Consider the following 27,874-nt stretch of genomic DNA (forward strand, 5'->3'; position numbering starts at 1 on the left):
GGCACCATAGTCCCCAGTAAAGACCCAGCAACAATATTAACTGCTTTGAGGCAAATAAGGAAAATGTGATAATATCCTGTTTTGTCCTATCTTAGTCCGTTCAGGCTGCTATAACAGAATACCATAAACTGGGTGGCTTACAAACAACAAATTTATTTCTCACTGTTCTGGAGGTTGAAAGTCCAAGATCAAGTTGCTGGCAGATTCCATGTTTGGTGAGAGCCTGCGTCCTGATTCATAGATGGCCATAATTTTGGTGTGTCCTCATGTGGTGAAAGAGTTAATGGAGGTCTCTGAAGTCTGTTTTATAAGGGCATTAATTCAATTCTGAGGGTTCCCAAAGGCTCCACCTTCTACTACCATTACATTGGGGGGTTAGATGTCAACATCTGAACTGGGGGGGAGGACAAAAACATTGACATTAGGTCCATGGCAGAGCCCTTTTCTTCAGCAAAATACATTTTCATCTCAAGCACACATGAAACATTCTCCAGGATAGAGGATATGTTAGGTCATAAAATATGTCTTTTTTTTTTAAGATTTTATTTATTTGACACAGAGAGATCACAAACAGAGAGGCAGGCAGAGAGAGAAGGGGAAGCAGGCTCCCTGCTGAACAGAGAGCCTGATGCGGGGTTCGATCCCAGGATCCTGAGATCATGACCCGAGCCAAAGGCAGAGGCTTTAACCCACTGAGCCACAGAGGAGCCCCATAAAACATGTCTTAATAAAATTAAAAATATTGCCTATTAAAAGGCAGAGATTGGCAGATTGAATTTAAAAAATGATCTATCTCTTCTTTATGGAAATAAAAATGATTAGAAGAGCATGTTATGAACAACTGCACACCAACAAATGGAATAACCTAGCTGAAATGAAAAATTTCTAAAAAAATACTAAAAAAATAAATCTTTTAAAAAAATTACAGATTCAATTTCCTTGCCTATTCTAGACATTCTCAGATTTTCTATTTATTCTTGAGTCAGTTTCAGTAAGGTTTTTTTTTTTTTTTAAGATTTTATTTATTTTTCAGCGACAGAGGGAGAGCGAGCGAGCACAGGCAGACAGAGGCAGAGGGAGAAGCAGGCTCCCCGCCGAGCAAGGAGCCCGATGTGGGACTCGATCCCAGGATGCTGGGATCATGACCTGAGCCGAAGGCAGCCGCTTAACCAACTGAGCCACCCAGGCGTCCCAGTTTCAGTAGTTTTTACAAGATGAGAAAACTAAAGGCCAATATTCATCATGAGTATAAATACAAGACTCCTCAACAAAACATTTCCAAACTGAGTTCAGCACTGAATTCTAAGGATTATATCCTGAGACCAATTGGGATCTATCCCTGGAACATAAGGACTTAACATACAAAAAGCAACCAGTGTAATACATCGCATTAATAAAATGAAGGAAATACAACCATGATCATTTCAACTGATGGAGGGAAAAAAAACATTTGACAAAACTCAACACTCTTTCATAATAAAAATACTCAACAAACTAGAGTTAAATAGGGTTAAATAAGGGAAATATATACAAATCCCAAAGCTAACATCATACACAGTAGTGAAAGACTGAATGCCGTCCCCTAAGATCAGGAATGATCATGGACACTCACTTCTACTCAACATACTATTGGAAGTTCTAGCCAGAGAAGTTAATAAAGAAAAAGAAAATAAGGTCACCCAAAATAGAAAGGAAGAACTGAAGTTATCTCTGCAGATGACAGGAAATTTTATGTAGAATACACACAGAGCACATAAGTGAATTCAGCAAACTTGCAAAATGCAAAATCAACACACAAAAACCAATTGTATTTCTATACACTATCAATGAATAATTTGAAAAGGAAATTTGTTTAATTTTTTATTTTTTTATATACATATAATGTATTATTAGCCCCAGGGGTACAGGTCTGTGAATCGCCAGGTTTACACACTTCCCAGCACTCACCATAGTACATACCCTCCCCAATGTCCATAACCCCACCACCCTCTCCCTTCCCAACCCCCACAACCCTCAGTTTGTTTTGTGAGATTAAGAGTCTTTTATGGTTTGTCTCCCTCCCAATCCCATCTTGTTTCATTTATCCTGAAAAGGAAAATTTAAAAAACCCAATTCTATTCACAACATCAAAAAGAATAAAATATGAATAAGTTTTATAGGGGTGCTTGGCTGGCTCAGTCCATAGAGCATGCAACTCTTGATCTCAGGGTTGTGGATTTGAGCCCCATGTTGGCTGTGTAGAGATTACTTAAAATCTTAAAAAAAGGATACGTTTGCACAAAGAGGTGAAAGACTTGTATACTGAAAACTCCAAAACATTGCTGAAAGAAATTAAAGAACATGTAAGCAAATGGAAAGACATCCCATGTTCATGAACTGGAAAACTTAGTATTGTTAAGAAGATAGTACTACCTGAATTCATTCTCTAGGGGTGCCATAACAAAATACCACAGACTGGGTAACTTAAATAAAAGAGATTTGTTTTCCCACAGTTCTAGTGTCTAAAAGTTCAATATCAAATTGTCAGAAGGTTTGGTTTCTGAGGCCTATCTCTTTGGCTTGCCAATGACTGCTCTTTTGCTGTATTCTCACATAGTCTTTCCTCTGTGTGGTCACATCCCTGATGTCTCTCTGTGTGTCCAAATTTCCTCCTCCTCCTCCTCCTCTTCTTCTTCCTCTTCTTTTTTTAAGATTTTTAATTTGTTTATCAGGGAGAGAGAGTGAGAGAGTATGAGCAGGGGTAGGAGGCAGAGGAAGAGGGAGAAGCAGACTCCCCGCTGATCAGGGAGCCCCACATGGGGCTTGATCCTAGCACCCTGAGATCATGACCTGAGCCAAAGGCAGATGCTTAAGTGACTGAGCCACCCAGGCACCCCCAAATTTCCTCTTTGTATAAAGATTCTTGTCAAACTGGATTATGGTCCACTCTAATGGGCCTCACTTTAACTTCAGCACCTCTTTAAAGTCCCTATATCCAAATACAGTCACACTCTGAGGTATTGGGAGGTTATGGCTTTAATATTTACATTTTTAGGGGATTTCAGCTCATAACAAGACGAAAAGTGATATACAGATTCAAAACAATCTCATAATCCCTGTGGCAATTTTGCAATCATAGAGAAACCCATCCTGAAACTGATATGGAATTTCAAAGGACCTAAATAGCCCAAACGGTCTTGAAATAGAACAAAGTTGGAGGACTTATACTTCCTAATTTCGAAGCTGCAAAGCTACAGTAATTAAAACAGTGTGATACTGATATAAAGAGAGACATATAGACCAATAGAATAGAGAGCTCAGAAAATAAGCCTTTACGTATACAGTCAATTGATTTTTGACCGGGATGCTGAAACCACCCAATGGAGAAAGGACATTCCTTTCACCAAATGATACTGGGAAAACTAGATATCCACATGCACAAGAATAAATTTGAACCTTTATACCATACACAAAAATTAACTTAAAATGGATCAGCTTCTTAAATTTAAGATCTAAAACTGGGGCAGCTGGGTGGCTCAGTGGGTTAAAGCGCCTGCCTTCGGCTCAGGTCATGATCTCAGGGTCCTGGGATGGAGCCCCGCATTGGGCTCTCTGCTCAGTGGGGAGCCTGCTTCCTTTTCTCTCTCTCTCTCTGCCTGCCTCTCTGCCTACTTGTGATCTCTGCCTGCCAAATAAATAAATAAAATCTTTTTTAAAAAAAGATCTAAAACTATAAAACAGGTGAAAATCTTGACCTTTGATTTGGCAATGATTTCCTAAGTATGATACTAAAAGTCCATGCAACAAAAGAAAAAATAGACAAATTAAACCTCATCAAAACTAAAAAACTTCTGTGAATCAAAGGACTCCATCAAGCGAGTGAAAAAACAACCCACAGAAGGGGAGAAAATGTTTGTAAATTGTATGATAAAGACTAATAGCTAAAGGGGCACCTGGGTGGCTCAGTCAACTTTCAGCTCAGGTAGATGGAGACCATGTGGGGCTTCTTGCTCAGTAGGGAGTCTGGTTCTCCCTCTCCCTTTGCCCCTCCCCCCTGCTGTGCTCTCTCTTGCTGTCTTTCTTACTCTGTCTCAAATAAATAAATAAAATCTATAAAAAAAAAGTATAAGAAAATGCAATGACCACACAGAAAATTTCAAAGAGGAAATCCAAATATTCAATAAACACAAAGGATGCTCAACTTCATTAATATGCTAATGCAAACGAAAACCACTAAAAACTAGTGGTTGTCTCTTATCAGACTGGCAGGAAAAAGAAGCACGTTGCTTTTTTAGAAAATATGTGTAGCACGACTCAGTTTTTGTTTAAAAACTCTTAAAAATAACACAGCTAACTGGAATTGAAATAAAAACTTTTAAAAAAGTGTTTTTTTAAAAAGGATTTTATTTATTTATCAGACAGAGATCACAAGTAGGCAGAGAAGCAGCCAGAGAGAGAGGGAGAAGCAGACTCCCAGCTCAGCAGAGAGCCCGACGCGGGGCTCGATCCCAGCAACCCGAGATCATGACCTCAGCTAAAGGCAGAGGCTTTAACCCACTGAGCCACCCAAGCACCGCTAAAAAAAAGTTTTCAAAGACAGACAATTTTACATACCCATTCATTCACTCATTCAACAAATATTCATTGACTGTGTACCACATACTGAGAATACAGAAATAAAGAAAACCGGTAGATACCCCTGCTTTTGTGGAGCTGACATTCTAAAGGAGAAGACAGAGAGTTGGGTTTGAGAAAAGGGGACATGTTGAATAGGTGGGTGTGATATATGCAGAGGAAACGGGAGTAGGGATAAAAAAATGGGAATCCTCCGCGTATATGTGGTATTTAAGGCATAATACTGGATGATTTTTGTACAGTTTGTGCCTATTTTTGTAAGCTTGGAGAAAATGTAGAAGGATGTACTGAGAGACTCCACGGAGACCTCGGTTCAAATCTCGACGGTTAGTCTCTGGGAAAGTTACCGAGCCTTTCAAAGCCTGTTTATAAAATGGAAGTAATGACACAGCTCCACTACCGCCCCCTCTTGGCTTAAGGAAGCTTCTGAGAAGGTGGACTCTCGAAGACAGCAACGTAGCGTCGCGAACGCCTAGACTGAAGCCATGGCAGCCATATTGGTTACGGGAGGCGGGGAGGCGTTGCGACTGCTGCCATTTTCAGTTAGGGCAGGAGAGGACTTCCGGTCACCATCTTGAATGACAGCAGAGGCGGAGCACTGACTGACATGTTCATTAAGGGCCGGACTCCAAGGGCACCTCCCCGAGAGGGACTGAATACGAACCGCGGCGGGCGGAGGACGGCAGCCGTAGCCCCGCCCCCAAAGCTGGGCTCCACCTCCCGGCCCCACTTCCGCCGGGCGAGCGTCTGTAGGCGACGCTGCCGTAAATCGGGCCGGAGGTTTGCCGCATCACGGAAGATGGCGGCCACGGCGGTGAACGGGGCGCCGGGCGCCTCGAGCTCGGGCTCTGCGGCGGCCTCGGGTGCAGTCCTTCAAGTCGCGGCCGGCATGTACGAGCAACTTAAGGGCGAGTGGAACCGTAAAAGCCCCAATCTTAGCAAGTGCGGTGAAGAGCTGGGCCGTCTCAAGGTAGGGGTTGGCGGGGGCCTCTCTGAGGGGTCTAGACCTAGCTGAGTTCCTGGCCGCGGGCGAAACCAGGGCGTGTTGGGGGATCCAGGAAGGTGAAGGATTCGGAACTGCCAAAGTGCGGACTTAGAGAGGTGAAGAAGAGGTTTGGAACGGATCAAAGACGGCTCCACAGTGGCGGGGCGTGGGGGGAGCCAGTGATGAAAATGTTCAGGCATAACTAAGTGGGGTTTAAAGTTTTGGTGCTTGGAGGCCTAGCTGGCTGGAGTGGCAGGATGGGCGTATTGGAGTTTTTCTGATGGTGGGTTCTTGACGAGAGCAAGTGGGGAATGAGGACGGGACAGGGTGATGAAAGGAGGCTGAGATGAAAGGTTGCGTGGTTAGACCAGACCAGGTCAGGGTCTGAGAGTATCTGGGGCGTAAGGACGCATGGCGGGGTGTGGGAGAGGGTGGACAGCGGAGTTTTGAGGATAGGACTGAATCTAGAAAAAATATTGTTATAGGAGAGGACCAGAATGGTGTTCAGGGTGCTTCAGACCGAACGTTGTTTGGGAAGGAGTACAAGTATTGTGGGCTGAACTGAGTCTGAATGGGGCGTGTCTGTTAAATGATATGTGGGCTGGGTGATGGGGGGATGTTACCTCCCTTCCCTCCCGGATGTAGATCTGGGGGTAATGGGAGGTGTAGCTGGGCCCAGCCCAATAAATTGTGGAAAAGGTCTGCCAAAAACTGAAGGTGCTAGCGTCCTCCCACCCCCTTGATTCCATTGAGTTAGGGATGGAGGGTGTTTCCTGTTTTCCCAGTGGGTCTATTTATAATTGTAACCTGAGGTCATTCTACGTGGGCACTCAGTGTGCCCAGGCCTGTTCTGAGTGCTTTCTGAGGACTGACTCCTTTAAAACTCACAACAGCTTTGAGTCAGGGATGATGATTAGTTCTTTTTCCTAGGTGGGCAGACTGAGGCTTTGCAAAAGTAAGTAAACCTGTACTTGAGGTCCCAACTTCTTTCTTTCCTTCCTTCTCTGCTGTCCTTGTCAGCTGGTTCTGCTGGAGCTCAACTTCTTGCCAACTACAGGGACCAAACTGACCAAACAGCAGCTCATTCTGGCCCGTGAGTGTTATTGGGGCTGGTGGGGGGTGATGGGCTGGGGATGATGGGAGGAACGGCAGGAGTGGTAGTCAGGAGAGGGACTCAGGCACCTCTTGAGAACCTGCCCTGTCACCCACAGGTGACATTCTGGAGATTGGGGCCCAGTGGAGCATCCTTCGCAAGGACATCCCCTCCTTCGAGCGCTACATGGCCCAGCTCAAATGCTACTACTTCGATTACAAGTGAGGATGGGTCCTGCCCCTGATTGGGTGGGGGCAGGGGGTTATATGGTAGTTTTTTGTTTTTCTTTTTTCTTGTTTTTAAATCACTGGTTCTCCAGCGACTCAGGTCATCTTCCTTCAACTGGAAACTCCCTGTTTGCCTAACTCTGTCCCCAGAGCATACAGGGTCAGGAGTTTGAGTTTCCTGGAGGTCCTTATCCTGAGATTGTACCATCCGGTCTCTGTTGGCCTCCAGTCTCTTCCCCTCTCCATGTTCCTACACTACATTTCTACTCCGCACTGTAGCTGCCTTTCACCTGCCCTGGCTCCAGCTTTGCCCCCTTCGATTCATCCCCCATGACAGCCAGTAGAATCTTTGCGATGCTAAAATTTGACCAATATTGATACCCTGATTGGAACCTGTCATGGCTCTCCATAGCTCTCAGGCTCCAGACTAAACTTTCCTGCAGCCTCCAGTACTGTCTGAGCCATGATCCCTCTGACTCTGCCTCCCCTATCTCAGCTGGTCTCTCCCACTGAACTCCTAAAGTCAGAGGGGTCTTAGTCACTGCTGCATTCCAGTACTGCCTAGCACGAGGCTGGGCCCAGAGCAGGGATTCACTGAATATGTGTTGAATATAAAACATAATGTTTTTTAACTCAATGGTGCTTGAGTGGATTAATAATTAAGAATTTGACATCAGAAGTCAGACAAACCTGAGTTTGAAACTGATTTTGCCGCTTCCTGATTATGTGGTCTTGGGCAAATGACTTCACCTTCTCATACCTCAGTTTCCCCCTTAAAGTGAGGTTGAGAACTCCTAATATCATAATCACAGCTAACGCACAATATTTGAGTCAAGTACCGTTCAGATCACTGTACCTGGTTTAAGTCATTTGATTCACTTAACCCTAATTCACTTGACCTACCTTCTAAGAGATGGCTGCTGTGGTAATTCTCTTTTTATAGTTGGGGAAACTGAGTCTGAGTGACTTTACTGAAGTGAGGTCAGTTTCTTGGGCCCATATGACTTGTGACTTCTTCATGCCTCTCTGGACTTCAGTTTCATTTGAAAACTCAAGACCCCATACTTCTGCAAGGAGACACCACGGGTCCATCAGGGTCTCTGGAGGCTGGAGTCGGGGGCTCATAGGTACTTAAGCCCTCCTCACGTTGGTTCTCCCATCGTGGTCCACAGGGAGCAGCTCCCCGAGTCAGCCTATATGCATCAGCTCTTGGGCCTCAATCTCCTCTTCCTGCTGTCCCAGAACCGGGTGGCTGAGTTCCACACAGAGTTGGAGCGGCTACCTGCCAAGGACATCCAGACCAATGTATACATCAAGCATCCTGTGTCCCTCGAGCAAGTGAGGCTGGGGAATGGGCGTGGAGGGAGGATCTGGAGGGAGTGGTGCAGGTGCAAACATTAGGGAAGATTTCCTGGAGGAGTGAGCTGGGGTCAACTGTCTTTAACTTGGGGACTCATTTGCTCATTTTTTCAACAGCTGTTGAGCCCCAGCCACGTGCCATGACACTGATTGGTTTTTAGACTGTTCTACAAACAAAACATTAAAATCCGGGATCTGGTGGGCATGACATTCAGATGAGGAAGCAGACAGTAAACAAAAAGATTAAGTAATCTATGTGTTGTGTCAGATGTTAAGTGCTATGGAGAAGAACAAAGTAAGGAGGGTGGAGAGTTGGGGCAGGGGTGAATTTTTTTGTAGCGTGGTCAGGGAAGACCTTCTGAAAAGGTGAGATTTGAGAAAGATTTGAAAGGGGCCATGAACCCAGCCACGTGGACATCTGAGGGGAAGTGAACCGAATAGAGGGAACAGCCCAAGGTGCCGAGGCAGAAACATGCCTGGTGTGGCTGAGAGTAAGCCAAGGGGAAAGTATTTCTCGGACAGGGTGAGCATAGTCAGGGAAGAGCTCTAGTACCTAGTTTAGGAGGTAGTTCCTAGAGCTGAGGTCTCATGGAGGTTTGCTGTGGTGAGAAGATGGGAGCGGGCAGTTATGGCTGGCTGCCCAGTGCAGGTAAAGGACTGGAGGGATGAGCTCTGGGGTGGGTCTGGCTCTCTCTCCTGTGATTGGAGAATAGGTAAGAGAATTAGCTATCAGCACAGGGCAGTTTGGAGAAAGAATGTGCGCGCGCGCGCGCGCGCGCGTGTGTGTGTGTGTGTGTGTACACAAACCAGGGAGTGCTTCCTGGAAGAGGAGGTGCTCAGTCTGCCTGGGGAATCATGACTGTACTCTAAGGGTGTTCTAGCAGAGGGGATTATGGAGGCACTGGGAATGTGGTGAGGCCTCAGCTGGCAGGCCCTTATGCTACCTCCTCCTTATCCTCTTTTCCTCTCCACCCCTGGCCTCTACAGTACCTGATGGAGGGCAGCTATAACAAGGTGTTCCTGGCCAAAGGCAACATCCCTGCTGAGAGCTATACCTTCTTCATTGACATCCTGCTTGACACTATCAGGTGTGTGGGGTGGGGCAGGGTCCTGTGGAGTTCAGAGAGTTTGGACTCTGGAGTCAGACAGCCCTGAGTTGAAGCCCATTCTGGCCACTTGTGGTCTGGAGAGGTTGGGCACATCACTTCTCCTTCTCTGTGAACTGGAACTTGTCATGAGATTGTGGAAACAGCCCTCATCTCACTGGGGGCTGTTTATCTGTGTGCCCATATGATCCAGGCTTGGGCTTAGCACCCAGACAGCACTCAGCAGGCAAGACCCAAGCTGCCTGTCTTAGAAGTGCTCCAGTCCGTGAGGCATGTGACCTCACCTCAGGTCTCTTAAATTGTGGAACCCTCAGTTTCTTCTTCCTTAGAATGGGGTCATTAAGTCCCGCTCAGTGGTTGCTCTGTGCACAAGTGACGTGACATGGGCAGGTGGGCATGACACTGACACATCCCTTGAGGAATAAAAGGGTCCAGGTGGTGGCAGAGCAGGTTCATGGATGCAAAGTGCCAGACTGAGATGGGTTTCCATTTCTTGGATGGCAGAACCAAGCCCAGAGATGTGGTGGGAGTGAGGAGGGCTAGCTTATGAGTTTAGGTTATTTTTATTTATTTTTTTTTTAGAAATATTTTATTTGTTTGACAGACACAGCAAGAGAGGGAACACAAGCAGCAGGATTAGGAGAGGGAGAAGCAGGCTTCTCACCAAGCAGGGAGCCTGATGTGGGGCTCAATTCTGAGGATTCTGGGATCATGACCTGAGCCAAAGGCAGACACTTAATGACTGAGCCACCCAGGCACCCCAAGTTTATTTTCAAATAAATACTTAGTTCTCCAAGGGGCGCCTAGGTGGCTCAGTGGGTTAAGCCTCTGCCTTCAGTTCAGGTCATGATCTCAGGGTCCTAGGATTGAACCCTGCATTGGGCTCTCTGCTCAGCAAGGAGTCTGCTTCCCCCTCTCTCTCTCTGACTGCCTACTTGTGATCTCTCTTTTTCTGTCAAATAAATAAAATCTTTAAAAAAAAAAAATTTGGATCTCCAAAATGAACAAGGAGTAGTATGCAGTGAGTGTCTGCATACTTGCTGCTTGGTCTAAGATAAAATACATCAGAAAGGGATGCACCCTCCGTGTCACTAACTTGTCCCCAGAGCTCATGCCTTTGTTTTCAGTGACTTGATCTTTGCTGTTTCTCTACTTCAGTGTTGATCTTCTGCTTCTTAACAGGGGTGGCAAGGAACCCTCTCAGGATTAGATCTAGAAATGGGGTACAGCAAGCACCCTTGGGTATATAGGGGGGTGATTCAGTAAAGAGATCCCCTCATGTGAGTCCCAGCCTGGGTTTCAGACAACCTGAAGTCCTAATGACTGGGAGTGGGATTCAGAGTTCGAGCGCAGTAGTCTTAGAGATCTGGACCCTGCTGTGGCCCTGGCTTTGCACCTCCGGTCACGCTCCTGCCCCTTTCCAAGCCTGGATGAAACAGGGCAGGAAGCATGTGTCAGCCCTGGGAGGACAAGGCCTGGAGAGTTGTCTGTGTTCAGTAATGAGAACCTTGTCTTTCCTCAGGGACGAGATTGCTGGGTGCATTGAGAAGGCCTATGAGAAGATCCTTTTCACTGAGGCCACCCGGATCCTCTTCTTCAACACACCCAAAAAGATGACAGACTACGCCAAGAAGGTGCCTGGGGCACAGGGCAGGGAGGCGTGGGGCCAGGGGTGCACTCACAGTAGGGTGGGGGGGCCTGGAGGGACTCTGGAGCAAGACCGCACATGTTTAAATCCAGCTGTGTGACCTCAGGCAGGTTGCTGAACTTCTCTGAGCTTCAGTTTCCTGATCCATAGAGAGGGGGCTGGAATTTAACATGTGGGATGAGCTTAGCATAGCACCTGGCAGGAGGTGGAGTGGACGCTGATGCCCAGGGCCTGTTGAGCTGTTGTCCTTAACAGAATTCCTTAGAGGATGCAGCTTTTCTCTGCAAAACCTTGCCTCATTTGGCCTGGGGTGTTTATGCAGCAGTAATGCCCTTGGAGGTGCTAGGGCAGGGGGTGAAGGATAACTGAGGAGGGTCAAGACCAGACTAGAAGAAGTGAAACTGAACTTCAGCTGTGGTGACAGCTGATATTTAGTGATCATTTACTTTGGGCCAAACGCTGCTCAGCGCTTAGAGGTATTGGTTCACGGAATCCTCATAGCAGACCCAGGGAGCTGTGTGATTAGAGTCCTTGCTTCAAACGTGGAGCAGCTGAGGCACAGAAAGGTGAAGTCACTTGTCTAGAGTTGTGTGGGTAGAGTAGAGTTGGCAAGGAACATGAGCCAGGGCCCAGGTGGGCAAGTGCTGGCTCTGTGGGGTGGGGAGGGAGCCTGTGTGATCACCCCACCCATCTGTCACCCTTCCCTTCCTGCAGCGAGGGTGGGTTCTGGGCCTCAACAACTACTACAGCTTTGCCAGCCAGCAGCAGAAGCCAGAAGATACCACCATCCCCTCCACGGAACTGGCCAAACAGGTCATCGAGTATGCCCGCCAGCTGGAGATGATCGTCTGAGCCCCCCCCCAACCCTGGCGCCGGGGCGAGGCCAGGCCTGCGGCATTTAAAGCAGTGGCAGGGCAGGGCTTCCTCCAATAAAGGTGGATTGACCTTCTCTCTTGTAGGCCCTTGTCTCCCCGGGTGGAATGGTGGGGAGACAAGTTCCTTATCTTGGAAGAACTTAGAAGTTTGGGGGCCCTCTAGGGTGGAGATAACCCTCTGTTGGGTCAGCCTCTGCCTGGTGGCCGTTGCTGAAGCTCTCCGATGGCAGCCATGACGGGGCCCCGGTGGCAGGAGAGCCCAGGGTCCAGGTAGAGGGATTGTTGCAGCCGGCTGTGGACCCACGGGACTGCCAGGCCAAGGCACGAGTTTTTCAGCGAAGGGGGTGATGCATCACAGTTTTAAAAACGTTTGCAATTAAACCAGTTTTTGTTCAATGACATGTGAAATGGAACCCGTCTGTGGGCTACCAGTTTGAGACCTCTGTGGAACGATAGGTGTGGGTGCTGGCAAGCCTGCCCTGGTTCCCAGCCTTCCTGAGCCGGTACTGTTAACTTAGGACCCCCGGTACTGCCCCCAGCCTGTGTTTTCTGCCATGACGTTTTCGAGGAGGTGTTTAAGGCAGCTTCCAAATCTGGCTGAGCCATTTGTGGGACTTTCAAACAAAGTCTTCTGGAGTCTGTTTCCACACCTGTATAAGGGAGTGATCACCCCTGCTGTCCAAGGGGATTTGTGCCGAACATCTCAGCTTGGCCTCAGGTTGGCTCAGAAATGGGGCTGATGGTATTAAGGGTAACGAGACTGTCTAACCCGCCGGGCCCATCAGTCCAGGTGCTGGATGCCTGGACCTCCGTGACTGCTGTCAAGGTCCAGTCTCCTTAACTGTTTCTAAGACGGGCTTTCGTGGTGGCCTCTGCCCTAGCCCACCCCATCCCTTCAACCCTGAGGAAGTGACTGACAGGTAGCTAGACATCTGGATGGTTATTTTATTGTCAAGGACAGGGAAGCAGAGGGCACTGAGCAGACTGCACTCAGTTGGAATGGGTGGCCTGCAAGTCGTAGTGCTCCAGCCCGGCCACCAGGGAGCCAGCCAGCTTGATGGTGGCAACCCAGGGTGGCTCGCTCAGGTGGTTGGTGGGCGTGCTCAGCCTAGGGGGAGGGTAGAATCAGCAGGGCCTGGCCATGTGGTGGAGCCCTTGCCCCTCCTAGGTTCACTTGCCCCATCTGTATGAGGGGCCATGTATCACAAAGGCAGTCTAGGGCAGGGTTGTATCCACTTAAATTTAGGAAAGCGGGCTAAGGATTGGTGATATTGTCTGTGTCTCTACTCCCCTCCCCACCACCTGGCCCATCCCTACTGAACCCTCAAGGGGTCCAGAGCAGAGGGTCTCTTGGTGATTCAGGATCTTTGGGAGCCAAGGTCAGATAAACCCTGGTGACCAGATTCCGAGATTCAGTGTGTGTGTGTGTGTGTGTGTGTGTGTGTGTGTAGGGGGAGAGTGTAACAAAGATACATTATCTTTCTGGAGCTGAGGACTCCGGTATAGCCTCCGCAGCATGGGGATGGGACATCTGTGCCCTCTGGCTGCAAAAGCCTTGGAACCCAGAGTCAGGAGAAGTTCCTAAAGGCTGGAGGGGTCAGAAGTGTGAGGGCCTAGGCCAGGGACTTCTTTGGAGGTATGCATTCATATCCTCTGCTCCTATCCCTAAAAAGCTTGGGACATGGTCCTTCTTGGTACCCTGAGGGACAGGGTTAGGCTATGTATGGCATCAGTCCAGCTGGCACCAGCTTCCCTCCCTGACGGCTCCAGAAGATCACAGGGCCAAGAGTCAGCTTGGAGATCTGTGTACCAAGAGGCTGGACCAAGGCGTACACTGTCCCTGGTCAGGGGTCAGTATGGTGTCAAGTTTTCTCTTGGTGCTGAAGGATTGGAGCTCAGCTGGGTTTGAGATACAGCCAAGGAAAGGGTCAGGGGTCAGCTGGCGTCTAGACTCCAGAGGGGTGAATGGGACTCTATCCGGGAAGGTCGGGTTCAGGACTTCAAGGGGTATACCCTTCCCTCCCTACTACCCAATGACCTTCCCTCACCAGGCAGACACGTTTCGTGGTAGACGGCGATGACGCGGCTGGTGGCGGCAGTAACACTTGCAGGGACAGGAGTTAAGCACCTGGAAGGGCGGCCAGTGGCGTGTGGTGCCCGCGTTAGCCATCCCTGCTGGAGGGGTCCCGCCGCCACCACCACCCCTTCCACCGCCACTCTCAGTCACGGTAGCTGCAGTACGTTCGCGAGGACCATCTCCCGGGGCGCCATCCTCACGGGTCGCGCCTCGGGCTGCGCGGGCACCCTTGCTCCTTCGCGTGCGGGCCTTGATGGGCGCAGGCGCAGGCAGCGTTGGCTCCATGGTGGGAGCTGGAGCCGGGGATGGGGCGGGGGCCGAAGCGGGAGCGGGAGCCAGAGCGGGGGCTGATGCCAGAGCCGGAGCCGGAGCCGGGGCTGGAGCCAGGGCTGGGGCCGGGGCCGGGGCAGGGGCCGGGACTGGGGCCGGGGCTGGCGTCGGCGCTGGAGCAGGAGCCGGGGCCGGAGCTGGGGCCGGGACCGGGGCTGGGGTCGGGGCCGGGGCCGGGGCGGGGGTCCGGGTGGGGGCCTGGTCAGCAGCCAAGGCGAGGGGCAGAGTGGGAGCCGGGGAGGGAGCCAAAGCCAACTCCAAGTGGCCTGGGCGTGGAGTGGGAGGGCGGGCTACGGGCAGCCGCGTTGGCAGGAGCACCGGCGGCTGCGGTGTCAGCAGCGGCGCGGGAGGCGGCGTGGGTGGTGGCGTGGGCGGCGGCGGTGGCGGCACCTCCTGTGGGCCTCCCGGCCGGGTGCTCACAGGCTCACCATTGGTGGGCGCCGGGAAGATGAACATAGGCGGCGCCAGCAGGGCTGGTGCAGGCCTCCGGGGCCCGGGGGTTGGGTGCATCTGCCCGGGCGGAGGCGGTGGGGACCCCCAGGGCCCTGAGAGCGCTGCAGCGCGCCGTCTGGGCACCCCGACACCGCCGCCGGCTCCGTTGAAACGGAAGTGGCGTTCAGGGCCATCCGGAGGGCTCACCCAGTCAAATTTGGGCTTCGAGCCTGGAAAGGTGGTATAGGGTGGCGGCGGAAGGGTCCTGGCGTGGGACACAGGCGCCGAGGGGGTTCCAGAACACTCCTCGCCGTCTCCATCACCGTCTTCTGCTTCCTGAGTCCCCCGAGGGACCTCTCCTGAGGGTCGAGCGACCCCAGGAGCCAGGGGCCCCTGCTTCAGGACCTCAGCGTAAGAGATGGAACCCGAGGCGGCAGCGAAGAGCCCTCCGCCTCCTCCACTACCCCCGAGCGAGGCTTTGGGTGCTAAGGAACTCGAGGCTGCCGCAGGGGCCAGAGTGGGCCCCGACTTGAAGGTGACTTTACATAGCAAACTGAGGCCGGATTCAGAGACCGCAGGCCGGGCCATTTCTCCCTCGCCCGCTTGGGGAGGCGCCCCTCTGCGAGCTCCAACCGCCGTCTGGCCCTCGCTGCGGTACCCGACCTGACTTTCTGTCGGGGGTGTGGCGGGTGTGGCCAGAGCAGGAATGATTCTGTGGTCCGGGAGCTGCCGGTCGGAAGGTGGCGGTGGTGGCAGCTTCCGCGGCTCCAAGGGCAATGGAGTAGGGGATGGGGCCCTCGGGACAGACTTGGGGTCCTCTCCAGTTAGTTGCCGGGGCGGCGGAGGCAGCGGACGGAGGCTCGGAGGATCGCCCTGGCCGCGATGGCTCGCCTCCAGCAGACCGCGCATCCGGGGCACTGGAGTGCCCGTGGGTTTTCGCCACTTAGACGGCGCGGGCAGCAGGGTCCCCACGGGGGGCGGGGGTGGTGTAGAGACCGCGGCCGCAGCCGCCTCCTCTGAAAGGGGCGTCACTGGCGAGGGCAGTTGTAAGGTCAGGGGCGAGGGTGAGGCCTGGGGCTCCGGGGGTAGCAGGATTCCCGGGGGCGCGGAGCTGCCAGGGAACCAGACACCCAGCCCGCGGGCCAGGCGCATCGCCGGGGAGGAGGGTGTCACCTCGGGCTCCACCAGGGATGTCCGGCGGGACTCAGAGGAGCGGTCGGAGGCCTGTTCTTTTCGGGAGCCCCCGCCCGCGGACGGCTCCGACTGCACGTTCCCCATTTCTGACGGAGGTCGGGGACTGTGGTCAGAAAAACTTACGCTTGTCAGTCTGCTAAAACTGTGGGGACTCCACGATGCTGGCTGTGTCTGGTCCTACCTGTCCACCCCAGACCGGCCCCTATGTTCCAAGGTCCTCTCAGGCACCAGTCGCTAGCCGCATTCCTGTTCCCTGACTCTCGAAGCTCAATCGTTCTTCCCCATTGCCCCATTCAGCTACTGTCATGCCTTCTTCCTCATGACCCCATTCAGTTGCTGTTCAGACACTTAAGCTCCATTCTCTTAGTGTACTAAGGTTCTGTCCCTGTCTCCCCATCCCGGCTTGTCCCTCAGGTCACATCCCTACACTTTGACCATATATCCCCGGTCTCTAGGCTCCAAGCTGCAGGTCGTGCCCGCTTTCCTGTCCGTCACTCAGGCCACATCACTCATGATGATTGTGCTCAGTAGCCTGTAAGGCCTGCAAGGAGTTCAAACTTCTCTCCCAGTCTTCTAACCTGGCTCGGAGGCCCAGGCCCCGCCCCTGCTCTCTGGTCCCGCCCCTGATCGTCAGTATCTGCCCTCATCACCGGCCCCAGGTCTGGCCACTCCTCCGCAGTATTCTAGTCTTGCTAACCCCCTAGTCCTCACCTCTAACCCTCCGATCCTTCTCTCAGAGTCGATCATTTGCGTCTCGCCCTCTTCGCAGGCGACGGCAAATCTTCGGGCCTCGCTCCTAAACTTTTCCTGCTCCTGGTCTACCAGCCGGCTTCAACACTCAGGCCCCACCCCTTTCTCCAACTCCGCCCTGGCCCCGCCTTCGCCCAGAGGTTCCCACTCACCGACTCCTCCAGCCGACCAAAGTTCAGACCGCGGCCCCCTGGGCCCAGGGCAGGGCGGGGAACGGCCGTAGCAGAAAATAACCGAAAAGAACGGGAGTGAAGCGGTAGATGGCAAGTGGGCGAGACAGCGAGGGCGGACCCCGAGATCTAGGCCCCGCCCCCGGGCTCGAGGCCCCGCCCTCCCGTGAGACAGTTGCAGGCCGGCCCCTCACGAACCTGGATCTCCCTTTGAAATATTCCGACGTCTTCTTCCCCGCCCCCAGACCTTGCAGTCCTAGGCCACACCCCTTTAGAGTATAATCCTTAGCCCCTCCTCTTTAAAATGCTCCGCCCCCGTCGTTAGTCCCTCCCTCGAAGCTCCGCCCATTACGAACACTGCCACGGAACTTCTCCCTTTCAGCGCTCTCGTGGGCCCCGCCCATAAGACAGTTTACCTCTAAACTCCACCCTTCAGGACCCCACAACATCTCTTCCAAAGACCCTCACTTTCTTTGGGCCTGCCTAGAAGGCCCATCCACTGCGGAGCCGCCCCTTCCATGACGCAAGCGCTTGTACGCGCCCTCGGCGTCCTCACCGACTCTCCTTTCCAAGGCCCTCCGACCCCGCCCCCTTGCGAATGCTCCCATCTCGCCCCACCCCTTTTCGAACTCTACCAGGTACTCAGCTCCTCCCATTTAGAACCCAAAGCAAAGACCCTCACCTCTTTAGAACCCTGAGACCCGGCCATGTCCCGGACCTTTCACCACATCCTCAGGGATCAGTGGCTCGAATAGGTGGGAAAGTGGGGGATCTTTTCTGGGTACTGAGAAAATGGGGGCTGGGGGCCTGTTCTCTGTAGACAGTGGCGGGCTCTAGGACCCAGCGGGCAAGTACGCCGCCTCGCGCTTACCCCTCCCCCAAGCCGCCCCCTCCCCCTCACCCATCTTCCAGGTTCCCCCTCCCTCCCCCGTCGCCCCGGCTCCCGGTTCCCGTCTCTAGCGCCGCTGGAGCCAGCGAGGGAGCCGGAGCGAACAGGAGGAGGAGGAGGAGGAGGCCAAGTCGCCGCCGCTCGGAGCCCGGCCGGAGCCTCCCAGGCAGGTGCCAAAGGGGGGGCGAGGGGGCGGGGGCTGACAGACTGCCTGTCTTGGTGAGGGGGCGGCCTGGACCGCGCTGCGCCTCCTGCCCACCGGGGCGCCCCCCCGGACCGCGGCTGGAGGGACAAGGGGGTGGGGGCCCCCAAACTGCGCGGCAGCCATTTGGGGTACCAGTCTCCATTTGGGGGCCTGGACTTCTGCGAGGACGCCCCATTCATAAAATTCCGAACTGGACCCCCACCACTGAGGAACTCTGGGGACCACTCCCCCAGGGAAACAGATGTATGGAGAGCATAGGGCATTCAGAAATCCCGGCGTCCCATCCCAGCTAGGCCCTGGGGGACCCCTGCCCTCTTTCTCTGCTTCACCTGTTGTCGGGGGAGGCGGGCGGACAAAGGAAGCAGCATCACGTGACTGCTCATTCACAAAATCCCATCCCATTGAGAAAAGGGGGCTGGGGGCGCTGCGACCGCCCCTTCCCCTCCCAAAGGGCCGGGGAAAACCGACAGCCTGCAGGTGGGGGAAGGGGCTAGAGCTCGTTGCCTGGGTCCCTAAGGTTGAGACGCCAGGGTCCCTGCGCTATGTGGTAGTGAGGGGCTGGACGCTGATCCCGATTACTGGGCGGAGGGCTACGTCCCCTGAGCTGGGGGGCGGGGTAAGAAGGTTCTGAAGGATGCTGGGGCGGGGGGGGGGAGGAGGAGGGATCAATTCTTCACCTCCCCTCAATCTCTCCCCCTTGCCTTCCTTCGGCTGGGACCTGAGGGAGCAGGCTTGATTTTTGTGAATGAAACGCACTCTGGTTGTGTCTCGGTCGCCCGTTCTCGGTCGCCCGTTCCTGGCTTCTTCTGCCTCCATCTCCCTTTCGGCCTCTCTCTGGCCATTTCTGGTTCTCTCGCTTCTCCCTGCCCATCTCCCGTTGCTGGGTGACTCAGTGAGCTTTGCATCCGGTCTCATTCATAAATCCGGGAAGGGGTGGGGGGGGAAGAGAGCCTGGGTTTCTCACCCAGCCAGTGGCCTGGGCGGCAGAGTGTGGAGACAGTGTAGGGGGGATCTGGAGCTGAGTTGATGGGCTCTAAGAAAATACATATGCGCAGGCACCCAGCTGTGAGGGGGAACGATGGGTGGGGCTGTGGGAATGTGCTGAGGGATGAGAAGGAGACTGGGTTGATAGGGGAAGAGCTGGAGGGGGAAGGGAAGTGGAAAACTGAGGCTATGGGGGTCAGGATGGGAACGATGGGGAAACAGATGAAGGTGGGTATGGAGAGGACAGGTAGATGTGGAGAAGATGAGCATAGGAGAAAAGAGATGGCATGAGGAAGAAAGAAGCCATGCTGGAAGAAGGTGGGCATGGGGAGGAGAAGGCAGGCATGTCAGAGAAAGTGAGAATCATTGCCTGCGAGTGTAGTGGATCCAGACCTGAGGGATGAAGATGGGGGATGAGGGTGGGGGATGAGGGTTGGGGGAACGCTGAATGGGAGAACAGCACTGCAGCACACTGACTGTATTGTACCCATTTCCCCACCCCCTCCAGGTACATGGTTCAGGTCCGAGCCGTGGTGATGGCCCGAGATGACTCCAGTGGGGGCTGGCTGCCTGTGGGGGGCGGGGGCCTCAGCCAGGTGAGCGTTTGTCGGGTCCGAGGGGCCAGGCCCGAGGGGGGGGGCCCGCCAGGGGCACTACGTCATCCACGGGGAGCGCCTTCGGGACCAGAAAGTGAGCCACCCTGGGGCGTGGGGGTAGGGTGGGGTGTGGGGGAAGTAAGGGGATGGGTCTGGGAGTGCAGAGATGAGGTCAGGTCATCTCCCAGCCCAGAATCAAGCCGGGGTGTGGGACGTAGTTTGGAACCAAATATCTGTCTGATGGAGAACAATTGGGCGTTCTGAGAATATCTGGGGGTATCAAGCAGGGCCTGTCCACTGCCATTGTCCAAAGGGCCATCAGGGCAGCCTCCTCCCTGGTCTTGCCCTGCTCCTGCTCCATCCCCCAACCTCAGTCTGTTCTGCAGGGGCCCTGCTAACACCTGACTCAGAACATGTCCTTCCCTCTGCTCAGAACCCTCCGGTGGCTCCATCTTGCTCAGAGATCCTTACCAGGAGGCCCTACACCACCAGCCCCTGTCTGCTCTAAGTATATGGAGGCATTTGGTGGGGGACCATCTGGATGGGTCAGATAGGGTTTACAATCCTATATGTGGGTTCAGCAGGAATATTCTGGGCTGCCTGGCATGATTTGGAAGGACAGTGTTGACGTTTCAGCTGGGGGTGTGGTAGAAAGACTTGGATTATTTGAAAAGGCTTGGGGGACGGCTTGCATTTCAGAGCAGGGGTCGGAAGGAACAATGTAGGGGGATTTGAACTGGTGTGAAGGAATATGGTGATGTTGGGCAAGGATGTGAGGAAACACCTAGGGTGTTGACCAGCGTCCAAGGGGAAAGCTATGGGAGTTGATAAGAATTTTGAGGTAGCATTTTGGGAGATTGTTGGGGCATCAGAAGGAGATTAATGGTAATATTCTGCGCTGTTCAGTAAAGTTCAGGGAGTATTACTGAGTCAGAAGGAGGGACATTGGGTTATCAGAAGGGGGTATGAGGAAAATATAGGGTTCAAGGGACTTGGTGGGAAATATTGGGATATCAGAGGTGTGCTCAATAAAATTGGGAAGTGGTGTTGGGTTGTTGATCAGGGTTCAGGGGTACACCTAGGATTGACAAATGAAGTTTGTGGGATGCTGAGGTATGCAGCTAGGCAGAGGGGTGAGAGGAAGTCACAGGCATGGCTGGAAGGGGGCTGCTGACCTGACCCCCTCTTACCACCCCTCAGACCACCTTGGAGTGTACCCTGAGGCCAGGCTTGGTTTACAACAAAGTGAACCCCATCTTCCATCACTGGAGCCTGGGTGACTGCAAGTTTGGACTGACGTTCCAGAGTCCCGCGGAGGCTGATGAGTTCCAGAAGAGCCTGCTGGCTGCGCTGGCTGCGCTGGGTCGAGGTGAGTGGCACAGGCAGTGGGTGCTGGAGGATATGGCGGGACTGTGGGAGAAGCTGGGACCCAGGGAACTCACTATCTGCCTCTCTTCCTGCCCCAGGCTCGCTTACCCCCTCTTCCTCCTCCTCTTCCTCCTCCCCTTCCCAGGACACAGCAGAGACCCCCTGCCCTCTGACGGTGAGTCCAGGACACCACTCTGCTGGGAGGGCAGGGGATTATTTCTATTCTCCAAACATTCTTGAGCATCTCTTGTGTATCAGGCAGCATGCCACATGCTGGGGACTCAAATTTGGGCCCAAACTATTAATATCAGCGTAATGCCTGTTATCCTAGCTTTCCTATTCTGTTGTGGGTCACATATTCATTCAAGAGTATTTATTGAGCACCTGTAAATAAGTAGTGTTTTAGGCACTGGGGATACATCAGTGAACAAAACAAAGTCCCTTTCCTCATGGAGCTTCTATTCTAGTGTGGAAAGGCAGAAAATTTAAGAAAAAGATAAAAGAAAAAAAAGATAAGCCATATTTTTATAGTGAACAAATTAATGACAAGTTCATCCTCCCAGTTACTCAGGGTACCAACCTTGAAGTCATCGTTGACTTTTGTCCTTTTTTATGCTCTTCATCTAATCTCTCATCAAATATTGGCTTCGCCTTCAAAATGACTAGAATCTGCCTCCAGCCTGGTACTGTCCAACCTCATCTGCCAACCAGAGCATCTCGCCAGCCTCTTATTGTTAACTGTCCCCCTCCTATTTCCTACTGTCTAGAAATTCCTCACATGCAGCCAGAGGGACCCTATTGACATCTAAGATTGTGGCCATCCCTCCACTCAGAACCCTTTCAGGGGTCCATCTCACTCAGGGTAAAGGACAAAGCATATAAGATCCCAGGCCATTTAGCCCCCCTGTTCTCCCTTTTGCTCACTGTGCTCCAGCCACACTAGCCTCCTCACTGTTACTCCAACACGGCAGGTATGTTCCTGTCTCAAGGCCTTTGCACTGGCTGTTACTTCTGTCTTGGAATACTCTTCCCCAAATTTTCACATGCCTCATCCCCTTACTTCCTTCAGGGTTTTATACACATATCTCCTTCTTAGTGAGGCTCTTCCTCAGTAAGCTGTTCAAAATTGTGATGTCCCAATGCTTCCTATCCTGTTCTAATTTTTTCCCATCTTCTAAGATATTTTTCTTATTTCCTTCCTACAGACAGTTTTCTTTTTCTTTCTTTTTTTTTTTTTTTAAGACTTTATTTATTTGAGAGAGAGATAGCAAGAGAGAACATGGGGGGTGGCGGAGAAAGAGAGAAGCAAGCTCCTCGCACAGCAGGGAGCCCAACTAGAGGCTCAATCCCAGGACCTGGGGACCATGACCTAAGCCGGGGACCATGACCTGAGCCAAAGGCAGATGCTTAACTGCTTAATCGACTGAGCCACCCCAGTGCCCTAGTATAGACAGTTTCTTATCTGTTAGCTTATTGCTAGAATTCCAGCTCCAGGAGGGCAAAGGATCTTTTGTTGCTTTCTTGCTGCATGTCTGAGACCTAAAACAGTGCCTGGTATACAGTAAGTGTTCAGTAAATATGTGTCAAGTACATTTATTGAATGAATAAATGCACATAATGTCAGATGTGATTTGGCCTTTGCTGGGAACAAGTGGGAGTTGCTGAGACTTAGAAGAACAAAACTGGTTCCCTGGGCAGAAAAGTGGGAATCGCAGGGTGGAGGGAGAGGCAGATGGGGCCACAGAAATCTCGTGGACAGGTCCCATGTATTTGGTGCTTACTCAAGAAAGATGCTGGACTTCCCATGCTCCATCTTACATCCTTGCAATGGCCTTGTGTGAGCCTGGCATGCCGTAGGTGCTCAATGAATGTTTACTGAAGATACATGGATGAAGTCAGAATGATGACCCCCGCCCAAGCTACAGAAACTGAGGGTCTGAGAAGTGACATTTCCCTTTGTAAAGGACAGGTGGTTTGGCTGGGAAGGAACACCTTCCTGTTGGGTGGCAGGGAACCCAGTCAAGATCTGGGGATGGGAATGAGTCAGGAACGTGGCCGACTGGCCAAGGGAGAGGGGTTCTGAGAAGGGGAAAGATATTTGGTTGTTCCGTAGGTCAGCGAGCGAGCTGAGCAGATAAAGATGAAGGGGTCTTTGAGAACAGTGACCATTTCCAGCTCTTCCTGTTGTTTAGGCATGTGTTATGCCCTGTACAGTGGGTCCTAACCACATCCTTATGAATAGACACTATTATGATCCCCATTTTACAGAGAAGGAAACTGAGGCTCAAAGAGATGAGCTCACTTGCCGGAGGTCACACAACCAGTCAGTGGCAGAGCCGGGGCTTGCACCGAGGCCTGTCTGGCCGCAGCTCTCGCTTGCCATGGGAGGGGGTCTATGTGAGGGCATCAGCTGTGCCGGGGGTCCGGCTCTGAGGCCGCCACTCTCCCCCAGTCCCATGTGGACAGCGAGTCCTCCTCCAGTCACAGCCACCAGGAGACGCCTCCCACCGCCGCGGCGGCCACTATCATCACGGTGGAGTCAGCTTCTGGCTTCGGGCCAGCTACATCCCCCCAGCGCCGCCGCTCCTCCACTCAGGTGCGACCTCCTGCCTCCACTGGAAGTCTGGGGCTCGTGGGGGTGGGGAGGAAGTGGGGAAGGGTGCTGGGGTCCAGAGGTAGGTGGGCGCTGAGACCCCAGAAGGACAAGAGACTGCAGACAGATCCTCAGGGATGGTTGGCTTGAGTTCGTGGCAGTGATGGTGGAGAGGGTGCCTGGGGACTTAGGTTCCTTGGAGCGTCTGTGTGGGCTTTCTCTGTGTGTCCTGCGCTCTTGGAGATTTTGGAAAGTTCTGAGTTCTGAATCAGAGGGGCTTAGGGGGTGACTTAGACAATTCTTCGAGTATATTAGGGAGTTTTTCATACTTGCGGAAGGAGTTCTTTAGATTGGTTAATTCATTAGGTGGGGCATGGACTCCAAGGGGGCTAAGCTCCCTGGGGACTGGATTCCTGTGTCCTGAAGGACATGGCTGAGGTCCCAAGCTCCCGGATCTGGGAGTAGGGGGGGTCTGGGTGTTGGGACTTCCTGGGTCTTGAGAGAGGACAGGGCTGAGAGCCTGGATCACTGGGTCCTTAAGGTGTGGGCTTGGTGCCTGGATTCTTTGGTCTGTTCTTGGATTTGAGAGGATTGGGCTGGAGGCTTGGAAGTCTGAATGCCAGACCCAGACACTCAGGATCCCGGGGCAGCTTCCTAAGATGAATGAGGCCTGAAGGCTGGGTCTTTGGATTCTCAAGTCTTCTGAGACTGGGATGGATTGTGGTGGAGCGTGAGGGATCACAGACCCTGCTAACCTGTTCTATCCCTTCACCCCACAGAGCTACCCTCCGCTCCTACCGTTCACGGGGATTCCGGAGCCCTCAGAGCCCCTCACTGGGGCAGGGGGCCCGGGCTGGGGTGGCCGTGGCTATGAGGATTACCGGCGCGCCGGGCCGCCCGCACCCCTCGCCCTGTCCACCTGCGTCGTGCGCTTCGCCAAGACCGGCGCGTTGAGGGGCACAGCCCTGGGGCCCCCTGCCGCACTACCCGCCCCTCTCGCCGAGGCTGCGCCTCCAGCGCCCCCTGCTCGCCCACCCCCGGGTCCCGGCCCTGCCCCTGCGCCTGCCAAGGTTTCCCCCGAGGCGGAGGAGGCGGCGCGCTGCGTGCACTGCCGGGCGCTCTTCCGCCGCCGCGCGGATGGGCGTGGTGGTCGCTGCGCGGAAGCCCCGGACCCGGGTCGCCTGCTGGTGCGCCGGCTCAGTTGCCTGTGGTGCGCCGAGAGCTTGCTCTACCACTGCCTGTCGGACGCGGAGGGTGACTTCTCGGACCCGTGCGCCTGCGAGCCAGGCCACCCGCGTCCCGCGGCGCGCTGGGCCGCGCTGGCCGCGCTCTCCCTGGCTGTGCCCTGCCTCTGCTGCTATGCGCCCCTGCGCGCCTGCCACTGGGTCGCGGCGCGATGTGGCTGCGCAGGCTGCGGGGGTCGCCACGAGGAGGCGGCGCGGTGAGAACGGCCTGGTGGGTCCGGTAGCTGCACCAAGGACCCCAAAATGAGGGTCCAGGACCCTGGACTCCGTTCGGACCCCCAAACCCAAACCTAGGCACACCCGGAACTTGGAGCTTGAGTTTGGATTGAGAGACCCCAGACCTGGAACCTGGACCCCAAACCTAGGACTGAGAGACCCCAGACCCAGCTTCATTGGGATGTCTGTCCAAGAGGTCCCAGGCACCCTGAGTTCTGGCACCCCCATCCTGCCACCAACCCCCTCCCTGACCTAGACTGGGGAGACTCCAGGCATCCCCAAACCCTTCACCTCAGGCAGGCTGGGAAGCACATGTATCCCCAAGAGACGCAGGGCCCTGAACCCCGACTCCCTGTTGAAATAACCAACCCAGACCCTATGATGCCTGACACATGAGCCCTCAGATTACAGTGAGTCAGGACCTGTCGATAACCTGACCCTGCCTTCATACAATTAACTCCCGGATCTTGAGACCATAGAACCCAGATGCACCCCAAATGGTCCCTGAATGCTCACCTAAAACTTGGGGTACCCATATCTGAGATAGTCTTGTAGCCCCCTAGGACCCTAGAGGCACCAAAAACCCTCTCAAGATGCCCTGAGTCCATAGGTGTGCCCAGACACATGTTCTCTGCCCAAAATGACTTGCAAGACTCATCTCTGAGCCTCCCCGTGTTTTCCCCACCAAGATCTAGATGTCAGACTCCAGGATGCTCTGGGAACCAAGGATCAAAGACCTCTGTAGACCCACTCATCCCAAGCCAGTGTTCCCAGAGCTTTGGATCTCATACATAGATTCTGAGGTGCCTAATACTCCCAGATGTAGTATTGAAGGCCCCCAACCCCTTAGGGCCCAAGGCACTGGTCTCAAGTCCTCAGATAACCCTCTTTCAAAATCTCTTAGACTCGGATTTCAAGCCCCAGAATGGCCTGGAATCTTTGGCTGCTTTGTACCCACAGATCCCCAATCCCCTCAAGGCTGGAAGCTCATCTCCCAGATGATGGGATGTTCATGGCAACACAGGCCTCTCACCCCTTGGCCCCCAGCTCCTGAATGACCCCGAGGTGCTTTGGGAGCACTGGTCCCAAGACCCCAAGGTGCCATTGGTCCCCCAAATTCAGGGCTTAAGCCTACACAACATTGAGATTGTCCCTAACTCAAGACCTTGGTCTGTCCACACCAGAGACAACTGAGGTGCTTCAGGACAGTAGCACCTTCAGATCCCAGATTTCTGTGGACTCAGACCTCTTCAGCCTGATATTTCCTGATACCTGCTGCCCTTGAATCCTGCTGTCCATAAGCTCCTGAAACCCCAAGGTCCCAGACCTCCGAATTTGAACTTTAAGGGCCCCATCCCAAGCCCCCAGCATCTCACAGAACTACTCCTTTACTACGGTAAAAACAAAAAACAAACCCCATCATCTTGAGCTCATGTTTCTGGGTTCCAGGAGCATCCCAGAACTCCACGTCCATCTCTAGGACCCAGCATTGTCATAGATGACGGTGCAAACTGTTTGCTAAGCAAAGACACACAGTCAAGATGGGGGTGGCTGGAATGCACACCACACTCTGCTGGCTGCACAGTGCACAGAGTGGACACACACACACACACACACACACACTCACTCCCTTTGCACTCTACCCCAAGGCCAACCTTAAGCCCCAGCCCTAGTCCAAGCTTTTTATGTTCTGCCCTGTTAACCCCTTCCCTTCCATCTCAGAGTTGGGGGTAGCTTTGTGAAGCTTGAAAGCCGGTTTCATGGCCCTCTGTGATGCCACAGTCTCTTTTCCCTGAGTGGAATGGGACTTTCAGGGTACCTCAGATATGATGATGGCCTGAAGATGGCCTTCAGATGGCCTGAAGCAGAGGATCAAGGTCTTGGGAACAAGACAATTTCAATGCTGTATGGGCTTGGGACCTGCCTGTGGTCCCAAGCATCTGGAAATGTGCATTTACCTTTCTTCATTACTCAGACTTGGATGGCCTTGTAGGGGTTTCAAGGGATAGGTCAAGGGGGTCAGAGGGCTAGATCCTTCTGTCACTTCCTTTAAATTATTAACTATTTATTACATCCGGAACCTGTGAGATTCCGCTCTCCCAACCAGACCCTGGGATGGGTGAGAGAAAAGGGGGATGTCCCTCCTATCCCCACTCTGCCCAGCTCTTGTCACTGGCAGACCCACCAGAGCTGAGGGCGGAGGGACCGGGGGCTGGGGCGGCCTGGGTCCCCATCCCCTTCTCTGTGCCTCGGTCTCCTCCCTTCCGTGGTGGGCGGGGGGAAGCTCCATTCTTAACCTACCTCGTTTTGGGGAGGGGTGGGACGGGGACCAGAGTGCTGTAAGGTGCTGTGGGATCTGCGGATGAAGCGGTGGGAGTTGGGGAAGTTTCCCCCAGCCCCCACCTCCCAGCACCGCCTCTCCCAGGTCTCCCAGTCCTGCTCCCTGCTGATACCCACCTCTGATCCATGATTACTCTTCATCACCCCCAAATCAGGGGTGTATGGAGGGCTGACCCTGGGAGCCAGGAAGACCTCAGACCCTGGAGCCCCCAGGCCCAATTTCCCAGCTGCTTGCCCCTCAGATTGGATGCTTGGCCCCCAGATTTGGGGGAGGCACCCCGACATTTATCTTCCTGATCTTGATTCCAAGCCAGTCTGTGACCTCAATATTGTTATCATCAGTGCAGGCTGCCATGGCGGGGGAGGATGGGAGCCAAAGACCCAGCCTTGTCATTGGGGAGGGGGCATGAGTTATTCGCTCCAAGAAATGTCTGTGACAAAGTCTCAGCCTGTGTCCTTTATTTGCATTGATGCACCCCATCCACTCACCTTCCTGAACCACCAAACCAGTCGCTTACCAGATTTGTCCTTTCTCCTTCACATCCTTTAGTCCCAAGCAGACCCTCCGGCTGAGTTTTA

At 53.3% G+C, this 27,874-nt stretch overlaps 3 protein-coding genes across 3 annotated transcripts; 2 read left to right on the forward strand and 1 right to left on the reverse strand.

The window, feature by feature from the left end:
* Positions 1-5,206: 5,206 nt before the first annotated feature.
* PSMD8 (proteasome 26S subunit, non-ATPase 8) lies at positions 5,207-12,304 on the forward strand. Its single transcript, XM_032841891.1, has 7 exons — positions 5,207-5,584; positions 6,620-6,692; positions 6,811-6,913; positions 8,092-8,257; positions 9,266-9,366; positions 10,907-11,018; positions 11,747-12,304. The coding sequence occupies exons 1-7, from the start codon at positions 5,222-5,224 to the stop codon at positions 11,882-11,884; spliced, it is 1,056 nt and encodes a 351-aa protein (XP_032697782.1). The 5' UTR covers positions 5,207-5,221; the 3' UTR covers positions 11,885-12,304.
* Positions 12,305-12,818: 514 nt separating this feature from the next.
* On the reverse strand, positions 12,819-16,043 carry GGN (gametogenetin). Its single transcript, XM_032841825.1, has 3 exons — positions 14,447-16,043; positions 13,956-14,263; positions 12,819-13,015 (listed from the first exon to the last, which is right to left on the reverse strand). The coding sequence occupies exons 1-3, from the start codon at positions 16,022-16,024 to the stop codon at positions 12,898-12,900; spliced, it is 2,004 nt and encodes a 667-aa protein (XP_032697716.1). The 5' UTR covers positions 16,025-16,043; the 3' UTR covers positions 12,819-12,897.
* A 1,779-nt stretch (positions 16,044-17,822) lies between these two features.
* SPRED3 (sprouty related EVH1 domain containing 3) lies at positions 17,823-27,739 on the forward strand. The gene is given in 7 exon segments (XM_032841824.1): positions 17,823-17,915; positions 19,447-19,570; positions 19,572-19,628; positions 20,735-20,903; positions 21,001-21,077; positions 23,355-23,498; positions 24,275-27,739. Coding segments are annotated over 6 exon segments (1,233 nt in total). The 5' UTR covers positions 17,823-17,915; positions 19,447-19,450; the 3' UTR covers positions 24,941-27,739.
* Positions 27,740-27,874: the final 135 nt, after the last annotated feature.

This window comes from Lontra canadensis, unplaced genomic scaffold (assembly GCF_010015895.1).
Source record: "Lontra canadensis isolate GAN:19392208 unplaced genomic scaffold, GSC_riverotter_1.0 scaffold125, whole genome shotgun sequence".
In the NCBI taxonomy this organism is placed as follows: domain Eukaryota; kingdom Metazoa; phylum Chordata; class Mammalia; order Carnivora; family Mustelidae; genus Lontra; species Lontra canadensis.